Source organism: Crocodylus siamensis, chromosome 4 (genome assembly GCF_052110815.1).
Source record: "Crocodylus siamensis isolate JL-2025a chromosome 4, ASM5211081v1, whole genome shotgun sequence".
Taxonomy (NCBI): Eukaryota; Metazoa; Chordata; order Crocodylia; family Crocodylidae; genus Crocodylus; species Crocodylus siamensis.
The window spans coordinates 97,707,718-97,721,858 of NC_143398.1; the positions used below are offsets into that span (position 1 = coordinate 97,707,718).

At 46.6% G+C, this 14,141-nt stretch overlaps 1 protein-coding gene across 3 annotated transcripts; it reads left to right on the top strand.

Annotated features, from left to right (window-relative positions):
- Positions 1-230: 230 nt before the first annotated feature.
- On the top strand, positions 231-12,061 carry FOXRED2 (FAD dependent oxidoreductase domain containing 2). 3 transcript variants are annotated; one of them, XM_090043107.1, is made up of 9 exons: positions 231-857; positions 1,465-2,021; positions 3,284-3,535; positions 4,682-4,951; positions 5,540-5,706; positions 6,441-6,606; positions 6,998-7,239; positions 8,520-8,690; positions 9,395-12,061. In XM_090043107.1, exons 2-9 carry the CDS (start codon positions 1,486-1,488, stop codon positions 9,655-9,657), a joined length of 2,067 nt encoding a protein of 688 aa, XP_089899233.1. In that variant the 5' UTR covers positions 231-857; positions 1,465-1,485; the 3' UTR covers positions 9,658-12,061. The 3 variants fall into 3 exon arrangements, with proteins under 3 accessions (XP_089899233.1, XP_089899234.1, XP_089899232.1); XM_090043108.1 differs by having other exon boundaries at positions 1,604-2,021; XM_090043106.1 differs by lacking the exon at positions 231-857 and having other exon boundaries at positions 924-2,021.
- The last annotated feature ends 2,080 nt before the right edge of the window (positions 12,062-14,141 follow it).

Here is a 14,141-nt window from a genome sequence, read left to right on the forward strand (position 1 = left end):
TATAAGCACACCAAAGGAGAGAGGTGTTAGCACAGGCTTTAGTGGGCTTGAAGCTCCCTGCATCTGAGCATCACTTCAGCTTGTCCTCTCTATTTGGGGGAAGGGATGTACGGATGCACACTATATAGATATAGAGAGATAGCGTACACAGAAGTGATATAATAGTTTTATTCCTATTATCTATAATGCATAGAAACTACGTATCTTATCATATTTTATTCATTATATTCATGAGTATAAATTAGATGGATGTCCTCCATACCTGCATCTCCCTTGACTAGTCTCCAAGGTACATATAATATAGTTGTATTTCTAGTACATTTAGCACACAGAAACAATATATGACCGTGAATAATGCAGTCAATAAAATATGGTAGTGACCTATACATGACGCTGATGCCCTCCATAGCTGCATCTCCCCGGGCTAGTCTCTAAGGTGCAGCTCTCCCCCAAGCCACCCCAGCTCAATGCACCTAGAAGCGCTGGAACCCCGCGCCCGCCCCACCCCCCGTGAACTGGGCTGTGCGCTTGCGCAGCTCGGGCCCCGCCGCGCAGCTTCACCCCCAGCACGTGTTCCGGCGCGCGACCCCCGCTCGGGAAGAAGCGCTGCCCGGCGCCGGTGTCACGTGACGTGGGGGGGTGCTCCGCACAGGCGCGCCCCGCTGATTCGACCGCTCTCCTCGCCAGGGCTCCCTGCGGAGGAGCTCGCCGTTCTTGCCGCCCGTCTCGTTGGTAGTGTACAGTCTGTCCGGCGTGGGAGGACTGGAGCGAGTTGCGACTCTATGGGCCAGGTTTGGTGTTTACGGGGCAGCCGGACGAGACCTGCCTGATTGATTCGCTGCGGCCCGACGTGTCAGGTGCGTCAGTACGTCACGTCGGACGCTGCCTCCGCCCTTTCTTCTATTGGGCGGGCGGTGGAGGAGGGGCCGGGGATCATGCCCATTTCCCCAGTGGCCAGTGGGGAGCGGAGTGTTCAGTGACCCCCATGTTCCCCATTGGTCCGAGGGTTCACACTGCCTTTCCTCATTGGCTGGCGGGCAGTGGGGGAGGGTCTCACCCCATTGGCTGGAGGGTTCACATTGCCTTTCCCCATTGGCTAGGTTGCAATAGGGTAATGGGGGGACTCTCAACCCACTGACTGGAAGGTTCACACTGCCTTTCCCCATGGACTCTGGGGCAGTGGTGGGGGGGGCAGTTGGGGATTGATGCCCCTTTCTGCCTGTGGGGGCAGGGGACTGCTCAGGGGTCTGCCATGTGTCCCCCTGAAGTGGGAGTTGGCCAGGTCCAAGGGAGGCTGCCCCAGCTGTGGGGCAGAGGGGGCCAGGCATGCCTATCACAGGATCTGCAGGGCTTGCTCTGTGGGGCCCTGGCAAGGACTTGTACCCTTGCAGAGCTGCAGAGCACCAAGGCAGCAGCTGCCCTAGGCCCCACGAGCACCTTGTGTCTGGGTTTTGTTTTGAACAGAGCTGGCCCCACTGCTCCACCATGGTTTTCCCTCTGGCCAAGGGTGCACGGGGTCTGCTCCTGACCTTTGCCTTGTGCATGAGCTTGGCCTGCATGAGCCGTGCCTCTGCCCTTGTGCATCATGACTACTGCATCATAGGAGCCGGCCCCTCGGGCTTGCAGATGGCCTATTTCCTCCAGCAAGCGAGCCGAGATTACGTGGTGTTCGAACGCAGCCATGCACCCGGCAGCTTCTTTGCCCTCTACCCCCGCCATCGCAAGCTCATCAGCATTAACAAGCGGTACACAGGCAAATCCAACAGTGAGTTCAACCTCCGCCACGACTGGAACTCGTTGCTCAGCCACGACAGCCGCCTGCTCTTCCGACACTATTCCCGTGACTTCTTCCCCCATGCCGACACAATGGTGCGTTACCTTGAAGACTTTGCTTCCAGGCTGGAGCTCCAAGTTCAGTACAACACTGCTATCACCCATGTGACGCTGGACAGGGATCCACAGGCGTGGAACAGCCATTACTTCATCCTTACAGACCAGAACAGCCAGACCTATAGATGCAGGTAACCCGTGAAGTGGTGTTCAGCTACACCGCTTATAACTAGCACTCAGTTGGGTTGTGGGGTGAAATGTTAGCTCCTGAAAAAGTGCCACTTTCCTTGTGGTACTCACAGAGGTGGACTCTGTTTGGGAACCCAGAACTGATGTAGGGTGGTACGTTATGTCTGATCAAGGCTCATTGACTTGCAGATGGGATGATGGCAGAACTGGAATAATGGGGTGCTAAAGGCAGAGCCATCCCGGGGGGCGGGGAATTGGGGTGATCGCCCTGGGCCCTGCGCTTTGGGATCCCCATCAAACAGTGCCATACAGGCCCCACCACACCCACCATGTTCCACCACTGCTGAGCGTTGCATCCAAGCACTGCTAGTTTCAGTCACTCGCTACACCCCCTTACCCCCAGGCCCTGCACTGGCTGATTTGCCCTGGTCCCTGCACACCCCTAGGGACAGCTCTGGCCGAGGTCAGGAACCTGAGACAAAGGGGTCTCCTGAGCCACTGACTCCAAATTCCTGCATTCACAGTGATTCATTTACTCAAGGAACCCCCCCAAATCACCATTTCAGACCTTCACCCCAAAATAGTCACGAAGTGGTGCCGTTAGCATGTTGCACCAACAGCCCTGGAGAAAAACAGCAGGAAGTGCTACTAGCTGAGGTTACTTGATTTCCCTTTCCATCTCATAAATATTTCCCTAAAATTAAATAATGTTTGGTCTCAGGAGGTCCAATCAGAAAAATCAGCTTTATTGTAATGATCTAGTAGTAATATTTTTATCAAATGAAATGTTTTCCTGAAAAAATTGAGGTCATTTTCTGTACTATTCCAGAAGGACATTAAAAGGCAATGCATTACAAATGGATAGAGGAAAATTATTTTTATGTGACATATAATTAACCTTTGAATCTCACTGACACTCTTATCTTTTTATACAAGAATCCAGAGACTTGGGAAAAGATTGGACACTTACATAGCATTTGCAGTGAGCCTTTGCTTAAATAAAATTACAAGTGCTATTTATCCTTAGACTATGGAGAATAAACAGCTCAGGAACTGGTGCTAGGAAGACATTTCTGCCCATTCCGTGTAGCACTGAACACTGATCTGCATTAAACAGCTGATTCAGTGGGATTGGATGCAGAATGTTACCCTGCAACGTATATCACATTCTGGAGGAGATGGGATGGCAGATGAGATGGTTGGTTTCATGTGGTGTGAGGATGCCAAGTGCTGACCATGGTTTTTCACCATATTGTGTTTACAGCCTATTGTTGGTAGCCACTGGAACGTGGGTCCCCAATGTAGTGAGCTTCACTGGCTCAGAATATGTTGAGGGCTATGAGACTGTGTCCATCAACCCAGAGGATTTTGCTGGCCAGACGGTGTTGATCTTGGGCAGAGGGAACTCAGCCTTTGAGACTGCAGAGAACATTCTGGGTGTCACCAATTTCATACACATGGTGAGCCGCTCCCGTGTTCGCCTCTCTTGGGCCACCCACTACGTTGGAGATCTAAGGTATGAGGCTGTTCTCCTTTCTAGTTTTAATGGGAATATTTATGACGTGAAATTGCTGTGGGCTGATAAGACTGGTGGGATTGATGCTGAAGACTCTGGGTCAGGGGGATTGGGAACAGGATAGAAGGCCTCTCACCTTTAGGTCTTTGGTTTAAATCCAAAGCAGATTTGCAGTTACTGGAGGGCATCAGCACCTGAAGATTGGTCAGTGTTCTGTGTGAAGTGAGTTAATAAAGAGAAAGGAGGGCATTTAATGGTTCCTAATGAAAACTGCATCAGAAAAAAACACCTTTTCAGGCACTATTTAGCCTCTTGTCTGTAATATCAGGAGGCCTGCATGGACCATGGAAAGATAGTTCAATGATTAGGATGCGAGCCTAGGGCACCAGAGCCCCAGACCCAGTTCCTCATAGTGACTCATACTTCTTAAGTGACTTTGGGCCTCGCTTTCCCATCTGTAACAAGGTGATAATAGCGCTGTTCTAACACACATGAGTTTCATGAGCATAAAAACATTAAGAACTGTGAGGCACTCGGATACTCTGGGAAGAGGGACTAGTAAGATAGAATGGAAACTGTGCTCCCCTTTTACCTCTATGGAGCATGTGGTGAAGCAGTACAGAGAATGGAACATGTGCCTTTTTGGGTGATATGAAGCCTGTCTCCTGCACTGTTAGTCTGGAGATCATCAGCCCTAAGCTCCCACAGACCCAAAAGGCATTAGCTGGATAACTGTAGTGTACTTTGGGACAAGAATTGTGGGAGGCATGGTACATTTTTCATAGTTTCAGGAAGAGGGTTTGAATCCCATGCACCTCTCTTTCATTAAAGTTAAAATGATACCCAGGGAAGTTGTAGAATATCCTTCACTGAAGATTTTCAAGGGGTTAGATAATCAATGGTCAGGGATGGTATATGAGTAGCATTCCTGCACTCAAGCATGGGTTTGGACTGAATGACTCTTCCAGCCCTGTGGTTCCATGAAACCTCCAGCAGTTTTGCTCATTTACATTGCTCTAAGAGCGTGCAAGTGTGACAGTTAAACCAAAATAAATAGCCACTCCCCCACCTTTTTAAAGCGGTTGAAAGCTGTGTCTGTCCACAGCCTTCCAATCTCTTTATACTACTTATATTCTTGTTCCTTAGAGCAATTAACAATGGCCTTCTGGACACATACCAACTGAAGTCATTGGATGGACTATTGGAGGGTGACTTGGAAGATCTGGCTATTGTCAAGGACAAGAAAGGGAAGTTGCACATCACTCTTAGATTTTACCTGGAGAACAGCAATAGCAGTGCAGGTGCAGAGACCGTTACCCTCCCGCAGGATGAACTGGACAATTTTGCCACCCGGGCACCCTACGACCGTGTTATCCGCTGTCTTGGCTGGAAATTTGACTTTTCTATATACAACAGGTGAGGAAGAACAAGGGCCTTGATGGAGGGAAGTATAGAGAGTGAGTGTGTGAGAGCCTATATACTACCAGCTTTGGACAGACATGTTGTCAGGGCTGAGGGTGTGGGGTTGTCACAATTTAGCTTCCTGGGGACAGGCCTGCATGTCTGTAGCTGTAGACCCTGAGCCACTCATACCACATAAGTAGTCAGCAGGTGACTGCATTGGTGGTGTACAGGTGCAGAGCAGCACAGCAAAGCTTTTCCTCATCCTTTAGTACATTTTCTTGTTACTCTGTGCCTCATTTCATCTCCTAATACAGACTGCAGATGGAAATTATATCAATAGCCGCTGGCCTCAGAAACGTGTTCTCAGTGCCAAGTGGCTTAAGCTCGGATATGACCCCTCCCAAAACTGCCGTAAAACTGGCACCCTGAATTTTTAATAAAACTCTCTCAATGTGTTCCTGGCAGGAGAAAGGAATGAATCCTGCTGTAGTCAGTAACTTTCAGAGTGGCTACAGCTTAACATTTATCCCCTTTGAAAAATTTGCAGTCACCCAGCCCCTCCACTTCCCGACTGGCTTAAACTGGTCTTTTGTATTCCAGATCTCTTCGATTGATGCCAGGGAGAGGGAATAAGAGGAAATATCCTCAGATCAAGCCCAGTTATGAATCCCGAGGCACACGAGGGCTCTTTGTCCTGGGCACTGCCAGCCACTCCAACGACTTCAGGAAATCTGCTGGGGGCTTCATCCATGGATTCCGATATACAAGTGAGTGCTGGGATCTATGCCATAAACAATGTTTGGAAAGGGATAATTCAGAGCCTAGAAGTAGATTGGCAAAAGGCAAACATTACTGTGTCACCTTTAATCTAGCTATTATTACAAGAAGAACATGTTATGTCCAGCTTGTGGTTGCACAGCAAGGTCTGACCTGGAGGAGAGGGTGTAGTATATATCTCTTGTCCTTAATTTGTCTCTATTTTGTCTATTTGTATGTATGGTCTTCTTCTCTATCTAGCTATTTATCTCTTACTTATATACTGGATTCCAAGTTCTGCCACCAGGTATGCTGCCTTGTGAGTGGATTTGGGTGCGGTCTCTGCTGAGGAGCAAAAAGTTTGGCAAGTTTGGGGCAGGAGAGTTATGTTTTTTTCATTGTCATATAATTGACAGACCCCACTCCTTGCCACCCCATGGAATGATCCACTAACATCTCACTTCTCTTGTGCAATGATCCACTAAGGGAAAATATTTGCCTTACCAGCCTGTAAGGATTGCCTTTGCCCAGTAAGGGTGATCATTACAACTGTGAGCAACCCTGGAGAGAGGTGCTGATTGGCCAGGATGGCAGTTGCATGACTTGGTCTAAACCACAGTCTGTCTTTTGTCTCTCCTTATGCTGCTTGCATGTGTCTTTGTTGTGCAATTGGAGATCATAAAGGTGGGAGCTGTATTTTCAAGCAACTTTTTTTGACCTTCTCTTTCTTCACTCACTATTGTAGCTCGTGCTGTCCATCGCTTGTTGGAAAATCGTCACCATGGGGTGCCCTGGCCATCGCCAATCTACCCTATTACACAGCTGACAAATTCCATCATCAAGCGGGTGAATGAGGCCTCTGGGCTCTACCAAATGTTCAGTGTTCTGGCTGATATCATTCTGGTAAAAGAGTGAGTAATTATTGCAAGCTCTCTGATCTGTCAATTAATCCCTTTTCTTAAGAGGCCAAAACAGCCCAGAATGTCCTGTTAGTCAAAAATCTATTCCGGAATTTACCTTTGACTGTTTCCAGAAAAAAAGTGCAAAGAGCTAGGCTGGATTAGCTGAAGTAGGGAGAGGGCTGCCTTAAGTCTCCTTCAATAGTAACAGGAGATGCTGCTTTTGCTCTGCATTGCTAAAGCAATCCAGTGCAGATCAATACTAACTAAAACTCATGGCCCTGTTCTAGCTATTTAGTGGCCTCTCTGGATTGCTGGGTTTTGTGTATGTGGCTGGATCCCTCTTGGGCCAGTTGGATAGTTCTTGGTCCTAAGGGCTCACAGATGTGTTTGTGGCTCTTAGGAATGCCACAGCATTTGAGTACCTGGAGGAATATCCCGTGGGGATCCTGGCACAGCTGGAATTGCACACAGGGAGAAAGGCCCCCAGTGGGCTCTTCGCTGTCATCATGGAGTACGGAAGGAACTTCTCTGGAGCTGACAAGGATGTCTTCTACTACAATCGAGCAGTGGGGGAGGCACAGCATGCCTGGCAGTCCAACTTCTTGCACCCTGTTATTTATTACTACAAACGCCTCCCTACAGGTAAGTTGAGCAGCTTCCTTGTTCACCTTCCTACCCTTGCTTATCAAGCATAAGAAGAGTACTTCAGGAGAAGGGGGGAAAACCAGAGCCCATTGCAGAACCAGACCAGAGCTCCTTCCTTGATGCCTTGAAGCCCTTCTCCTGTGGCTTTATAAGCTGGAGAAAGAACAGGAATCTTGGACTTGTCACTACTAATCTTCATTCATCCAGAAACAACTGCTGAATGAGTGGCCAGGTGGAAATGTTTGAGACCTCATATGTAGGCGTGCAAAAGAAGAATCCAGAATCCCCTGGAAGTGATGGCAAAGGTGTTACTTGCCTGGTATAACATGATGTGGAAGTACCAAACAAAGATGAAGTGCTAAGCATCACCATGAAAGGGAAACTGCTGATCTGTAGTGCACCAATCTCTGAGGGGTCAGATACAGAGAGAAGACACCTCAAGCTCTGATGGATATAGCCAAAGGCCAGAGTTTGAAGATGAGCATAAAATCAAGACATAAATCCACACACAGCAAGTTTCCTTAGGAGAGCAGGGGCAGATCTATTTCAGTTTTAGGTGTCCAAGTGGCACTTAGTCTTTTAAATTCAATCTTATTCCATGCTGATTAGGTCTCTAAAAGCCATTAATATACTTACTTTTATAACACACTCCCATTTTCACTTTATGTTGCAAAAAGTGGGGAGGAGAATCCACCCATCTATTGCCTGAATGCTTTTTCAGAGACTCAAGTAGGGTGATGATATAGGATCATATTTACCTGCCTAAGTACCACTTAAATGCCTAATAGGTAGAACAGGATCTGGCCCTTAAAATGCTAACCTCCAGAGACCTACCTATGGGTCACAAGGGGGAGAGGTTTCATTTATAACAACTTAAAGCCTGGGTGCAATCTGATATAACTGGCTGTCCCTGTTCAGAGGGACCTGGAACAGAGTCATAGTGGGGATTGCTTGGGTCAGGCAGTGCTGAAGATCAGGAGTGTGGGGCTTTCTGGAGGACTATGCTGTTATAGACTCTCCAGATTAACTACTTGATGGCCAAAAGGAGTTGTGAGTGGGCTCAGAACTAGGACAGTAGGTGATGCTAACTATAGAGCAGAGCCAGGTGCAGCAGCAACATTGTTGGAAGTGAGAGGTAGTAGGATAAGAAAATAAACCAGCTATTGCTGCATTTACTTCTTGTCTCCAAAACCCTTCGCAATACCATGTTGATCCTGGAAGAGGATGGTGAAAGTTCCTTTTCTGCTATCTTAATATGGTCTGTCATCTCTTAACAGAGCGTGAGATGAGGCTTCGTCCTCCAGACTGGCCTCTTCCCCGCCCAGATGCCATCCATCATATTGTTGAGGATTTTCTGACAGACTGGACAGCTCCAAATGCTCATATCCTCCCTCTGAGACGTTTCCTGGAGAATTGCCTGGGCACTGACCTGCGCAATTTTTTTGCAGGTAATCTGGGCACTGGGAGGGCATGGGGGAGGGAGACACCCGAGGGAGAGGTCAAAAAGCAGGCAGAGTCCAGTTTTTGTGATAGATCCTTCTAGTTCCAAGGCAGGTGGGAAATATTTCCCTACCAGTCCCTATCTGTTTTGGGTTTTTTTAATATGCTGCAGGTAACAGAAGAAAGTGCTGGGGCCATATTAGGCTCTCACGCATTCCTCAACAGCCGGTGTTCTTAGTCATGACAGGAGGGAAGTGTTGTCTGCCCTCTGCCCCCTTAAACTGTATGTTGGGTCTTGGTTGAATATCACATGAGGCTGCAGCCTCCACCACCTCAAATGTGCATGCTGCCAGATCCAATGCTGCTTTTGGTTGGAGGTGATCCCATTATAGGCTTGCTGAAGGAGAAAGGAGAATGCTGTGATACTGGACTGGAGAACGTATGTGAATGTCAGTGGGGCACTTCTGCCACCTCTGAGCTAGCAAGTAGAAGAAATGGATATGCCATTCCTCCCTCTCTGAGCTAATAAGACTCTGAGGTATACAGGTGTCCATCCCAGCTAATTTAGATTAATAAAACCATGGTGCTATCTGGGAAGATGCTCTCCTTTAGATTCTGAATGATGCACTGGGAAGGTGTGATTTATGGAGCATCTACAGAGATTATTTTTTATAAAAAATCTCTACTGATATTTCTTTGTCCTTTTTTATAGAGTCCTGTTTCCTGATTGCCTTGACCCGCCAGAAACTGCCTCCTTCCTGTCAGCAGGGATACCTGAGAATGCAAGGGCTTGTGGGTAGTGAAGGACTCAGGCGCCATGCAGTGGAAGCTAGCTTGATGGAGAATTACACTGTTGTGGACTCTCCAAATAAGCTACTTGATGGCCAAAAGGAGCTACATGACCAGCTGCTGAAGGATCATGTGATACCAGGTCGCCCACTGCAGCATCTCATAAACACCAAGGATGAACTTTAACTTTTCACTGTTTATATCAAAATGTATGAGGACCATTGTGGTGATTGCATAATGTTGACGTGCAGCAGGGTGCCAACCTTTGCCATGTGCCACTTGGTCTCTGCCCAACCCTTTGCCTAACCATGAATTGCCAAAGACCTGCTCAGATCTGTTCTTACTGAGAAGACCAATGTGCTTTGAAGGGGGAATAAGGAGCTGAGATCCAGCAGTGTTCAGGTTTCTCCTTTGTCCCTGCAGAGCCCACAGTTGCCTGATGACAGTGTTGTATTTATCTTGTAGACCAATGCCTGGAGCAGCATCCGGAGGTCAAAGGGGATACACAGATTGTGAAACATCACATGTCCTGTGGTGGTCCACTGAAGACTCCCCGGCTACCAGATGCTGCATCAAGCCCAGTCTCATGTATACTTGAAGAACTGTATATTTGCCAGACATATCAGTGGTACTGTAGGGCAGCCTTCAGAAATTAGACATTTCCAGCACTTGTTGGGGGGACAGAAGGAACAATATTTCTAGTTTTAATGGGGGGGCATCACAGTCTGTTACATTCGGGATGGTGGGGGAGGGGTGCGGGGGAAGGGGCACAAGGTCCGTCCTACTCCTCCAAGGGTGAACAGCTTAGCAAGCTTAGATCCCAGTGAGAGTTGTCGTTAGAGTGGCCCACCTATCTTTCCTTTCCCTCCCATGCCAAATAGTCCTGGTGTGAAAAGAGAGTCCCTGTATTTCTTTAGTAGAATATTTGTCCCATTTGCACTGTCACTCCCAAAGGTTTCCAGTGCATTTCAATCAAGTTAAAAGGCTTACCCTACATTTCCTTCCCAAGTATTCCTATTTATATGTTTCACACATTGGTCAATAAGCTGTTTGCACTTTATTGCTGCCCCCACATCTGTCACTACTGAAAACTGATGATTGGAGCCCTGGATTTGGACTGTGAAAGGAGTCTTCCTAATGTACCTCTGATTTCTAGGAGATGGAGAAGGGAATACGCTTCCTCTGGTGTTTATATCCATGAGAATGATTTTGAAGTTGGGTTGGGATGGTGTTATCTGGATAATTTTTCCTCAGCAGCTGATCCCTAAATGACATCTCACAGGGCCCCTTTAAGCTTTCTGGCTCTTTCTATAAGATCTTAACTCTTGTAGCTACTCTTTTTTCTCTTTTTCAAAAAAGTCAGGTGGTAGTTGAGGTGGGTGAATGGTTGAAAGGGATTTAATTCCTAACTGGGAACCTGGGCTTACCCTGATGACAATACTGCTGACACAACTGTCAGAGGAGCCCCTGGACAAACTGCTGTAGGGTTGATAATGTGAAACAGAGAGTCAGATTCTTAGCTGCTGTCAATGGAGTGATGTCTTTGTATTTTAAGAGGACTGTATCCACTAATACATCTTCAGAATCCGACCCTTAAATTTGCCAAGCAGCAACAGTACTCACCAATCCTGGACCTGTCTGCAGCATAATGGGCTGCCTACTTGTGGATTGCCAAGGGAGGGACTGAAAGACAAGAAAGTGACAACAGGTCCATCAGACCTGAAGGTTCAAATCTGTTATTTAAGGAATGCTGAAGCCAAGAGCAGGGCCACTGTATATACACACTTGAAGACAAGCACCCTCTCTCACTTTCCTTTCACTTGTTGCCACAGAAGACTGTAAAGTCACAGTGTATGTGTTGCCTTAAGTTGTGATTTTACTTTGAAAAGGAATTATGTAAAAATGGCACCTTACTGGAGCCACCAACTCCCTGCATCTGGCAGAGTTAAGGCTGTCAAGGTGAAAGGCAAAAGTTTTTGCTATTTGCTCTTTCTGCTACCCTCTGCAGAGTCGATACTACTTAGAGAGTAAACTTGATTAGCTAGAAGTTATCAAAAATTCACAGAATTGTTAGTTGAGTTCCAACATCATTTTTGGAGATCTAGAAATGTGGCATGCCTGCGGGGTCCCAGGTGGGGATGGGCAGTAGGAGGGTAGCTTTCTTTTTTGAAAGGGCAGTTCACACATGGAAGTCACAAAGGAGCAATAAAATCAGCCCCAGTGATACCATTTTTATAGCTTCTTTTCATCAAAGAATTGCACTTTAAAAACTGGTGCCCAGTTGCATTATTTTAACACAGTGTTTCCCAACCAATGTGCCTTGGCACAAAAGTATGCCATCAGAAATGAACTGTGCCACAGAATTTTTCCTTGGCAATGAGCTACAATAGGTATGAGGATAGGGAATGCCTTAACTGGTGTGCTGTGGGAAAAAATGATTAAAGTAAGCGTCCCTTGGGCTGGAAAAGGTTGGGAAACACTGTTTTGTCTGTCCTGTTGAAGTGAATTAATGCCCATAGTAATTTTGTTGTATTGCAGATATGTTTTGTATGGTTCTATTCTTCCAATGAAGTTTAAAAAATACTTAAAAAGCCAATGGCAGGAGTGGTTTGACTCTTTGTTCAGATGGGACAAGTACAAGGCCTATTCCAAAACCCATGGCAGTCAATAGGAGTTTTTTCTCTAGACAGTACAAAGGACTGGATCATTGGATCTGGTCCTTGGAAAGAAAGGAAGTAATTCAGAGTACACAGACCAGGTCTTCCCTGTAATTCAGAGTACATCCCCCATCAACTCTTCCCTGTTTGTGAGCAGTAGGTCAAAAAAAACCACAGCCCAAAGTTTGCCTCTCTAACACTTGCAGCAAGGAACTTGTCTCCAGCGCTCTCCAGAAATTTCCTGGATTGCCAGTGTACTGCTGAGTTGCCCTCCCAGCAGATGTCAGGGTGATTGAAGTCCCCCATTAGAACCAGTGCCTGTGATCTGGAAACTTCTACTAGTTATCTGAAGAAAGCTTCCCTTATCTCATCCTCCTGGTCTGGTGGTCTATAGCGCACACCCACCACATCATCACCATTGTTGCTCTCCCCTCTAACCTTAACCCAAAAACTTTCAACAGGCCTGTCTCCATTTTCATACTGGAGGTCTGAGCCACTTTTACACAGGCACAACTCCTCTCCTCCCTGCCTATTCTCCCTGAACAGTGTACCCATCCATGAGAGTGCTTCAGTCATGTGAGCTAACCCACCAAGTCTCTGTTATTCCAATCACATCATTATTCCTTGACTTTGCAAGGACTTACAGTTCTTCCTGCTGGTTTCCCAGACTCCGCGCATTTGTGTACAGACAGCTGAGGCGACTAGCCCATTGCCCTGATTTCTCAGGAAGAATGGTTTCTTCATCCTTAACGAATGGCCATAATTGGTATAACTAGGAAATATTTCGATCCTTTTGCTCACCACCATCTCTTAAAACTTTAATATCTGTATCAAATTTCACTTTGGGATTTGTTCTCTGATCTACCCGCTCACCTTTAGAATCAGTTGAGGTTATCACATGCCTCCCTGCAAACCCACCCTTACGAAGGCCAAAGATCAAATATAAACATTTTCTTTCAGATTCAAGTGTTGTTTGGGTCTTCCTGAATTGCTGGGCATTTTGACTTCTTATCTATCTGGCAGGCATCACAGAAGGGTAATTTTGCTGTTCAAGTATCATAATCCTACATCCAGCAACACTGACTTCAGCCTTCAATTCTGTTGATCTACACTTTTCACCCAAACCAAGTGTTTTTCTCAAGCTGCTCCATCATCCTTTGAAAGGTGCCTACCTCCTCCTTGTCTCTTTTGACTCTTTTAAAAAATGTTCTAGTTCAATAGAGAGCAGATTAGTTAATTGGTATTTCCAGGGAAGCCGCATGTTCTTATTTTGCAGCCATCAGGGGGTGGTTACTGATGGGATCTGAACTAGCTGCACCAGACAAAAATTGCTTTCCTTTGTCAGTACCACATTTTCTGTCACCTGTAATGCATGTGGTTTGGAAACAAGAATTAGTCTCTTCAGTATCCCCACTTTCACTCAAGATTAAATACCAGCAGGCATAAAAAGAAAACTGCCTAGAAGTCCTATGAAGGGATATTTTATGTCAGGTAAAAATAACAAAGCCAGAATGAAGATATCACAACTAGCTAGGTTGCCTGCTTGCTTTCAGCTTGCAAAATATGATCTGTTTGCATCTAGGAGCAAAAATATAGGAGGCAATGTCAGTCTCCCGGTAGTCTTCAAACTTGGTGCATCAGTCTGTTGGCATGAAGAGCATTGTGAAGGTAATCATTAATTCATCGTCAACATTTATATTGACTTATGTAGTATCCTCAATTGCTTTATGGATAATCCGCATGGATGTTGTTCCATCTGCTGTGATGAGAAAGCACCCTCTGGACATGGAACAGCAGCCATCCTGCACCAGACCGCTGCCCTGGGATAAATCAGTATTGGCTCAAAAAGCCAGCCAGCTACTGGATCACCTGCATGACCTGGTGTGGAACCACAGATTCCTTAGAAGTGACAGTTTCCATCTTAAAGCCTGAGCAGCTGAATCAAGAGACAACGTAAGAGTCTCAGCATCTTACCACTGAGGGCTCTGCTATATATTCAAACGAAAACTGGCT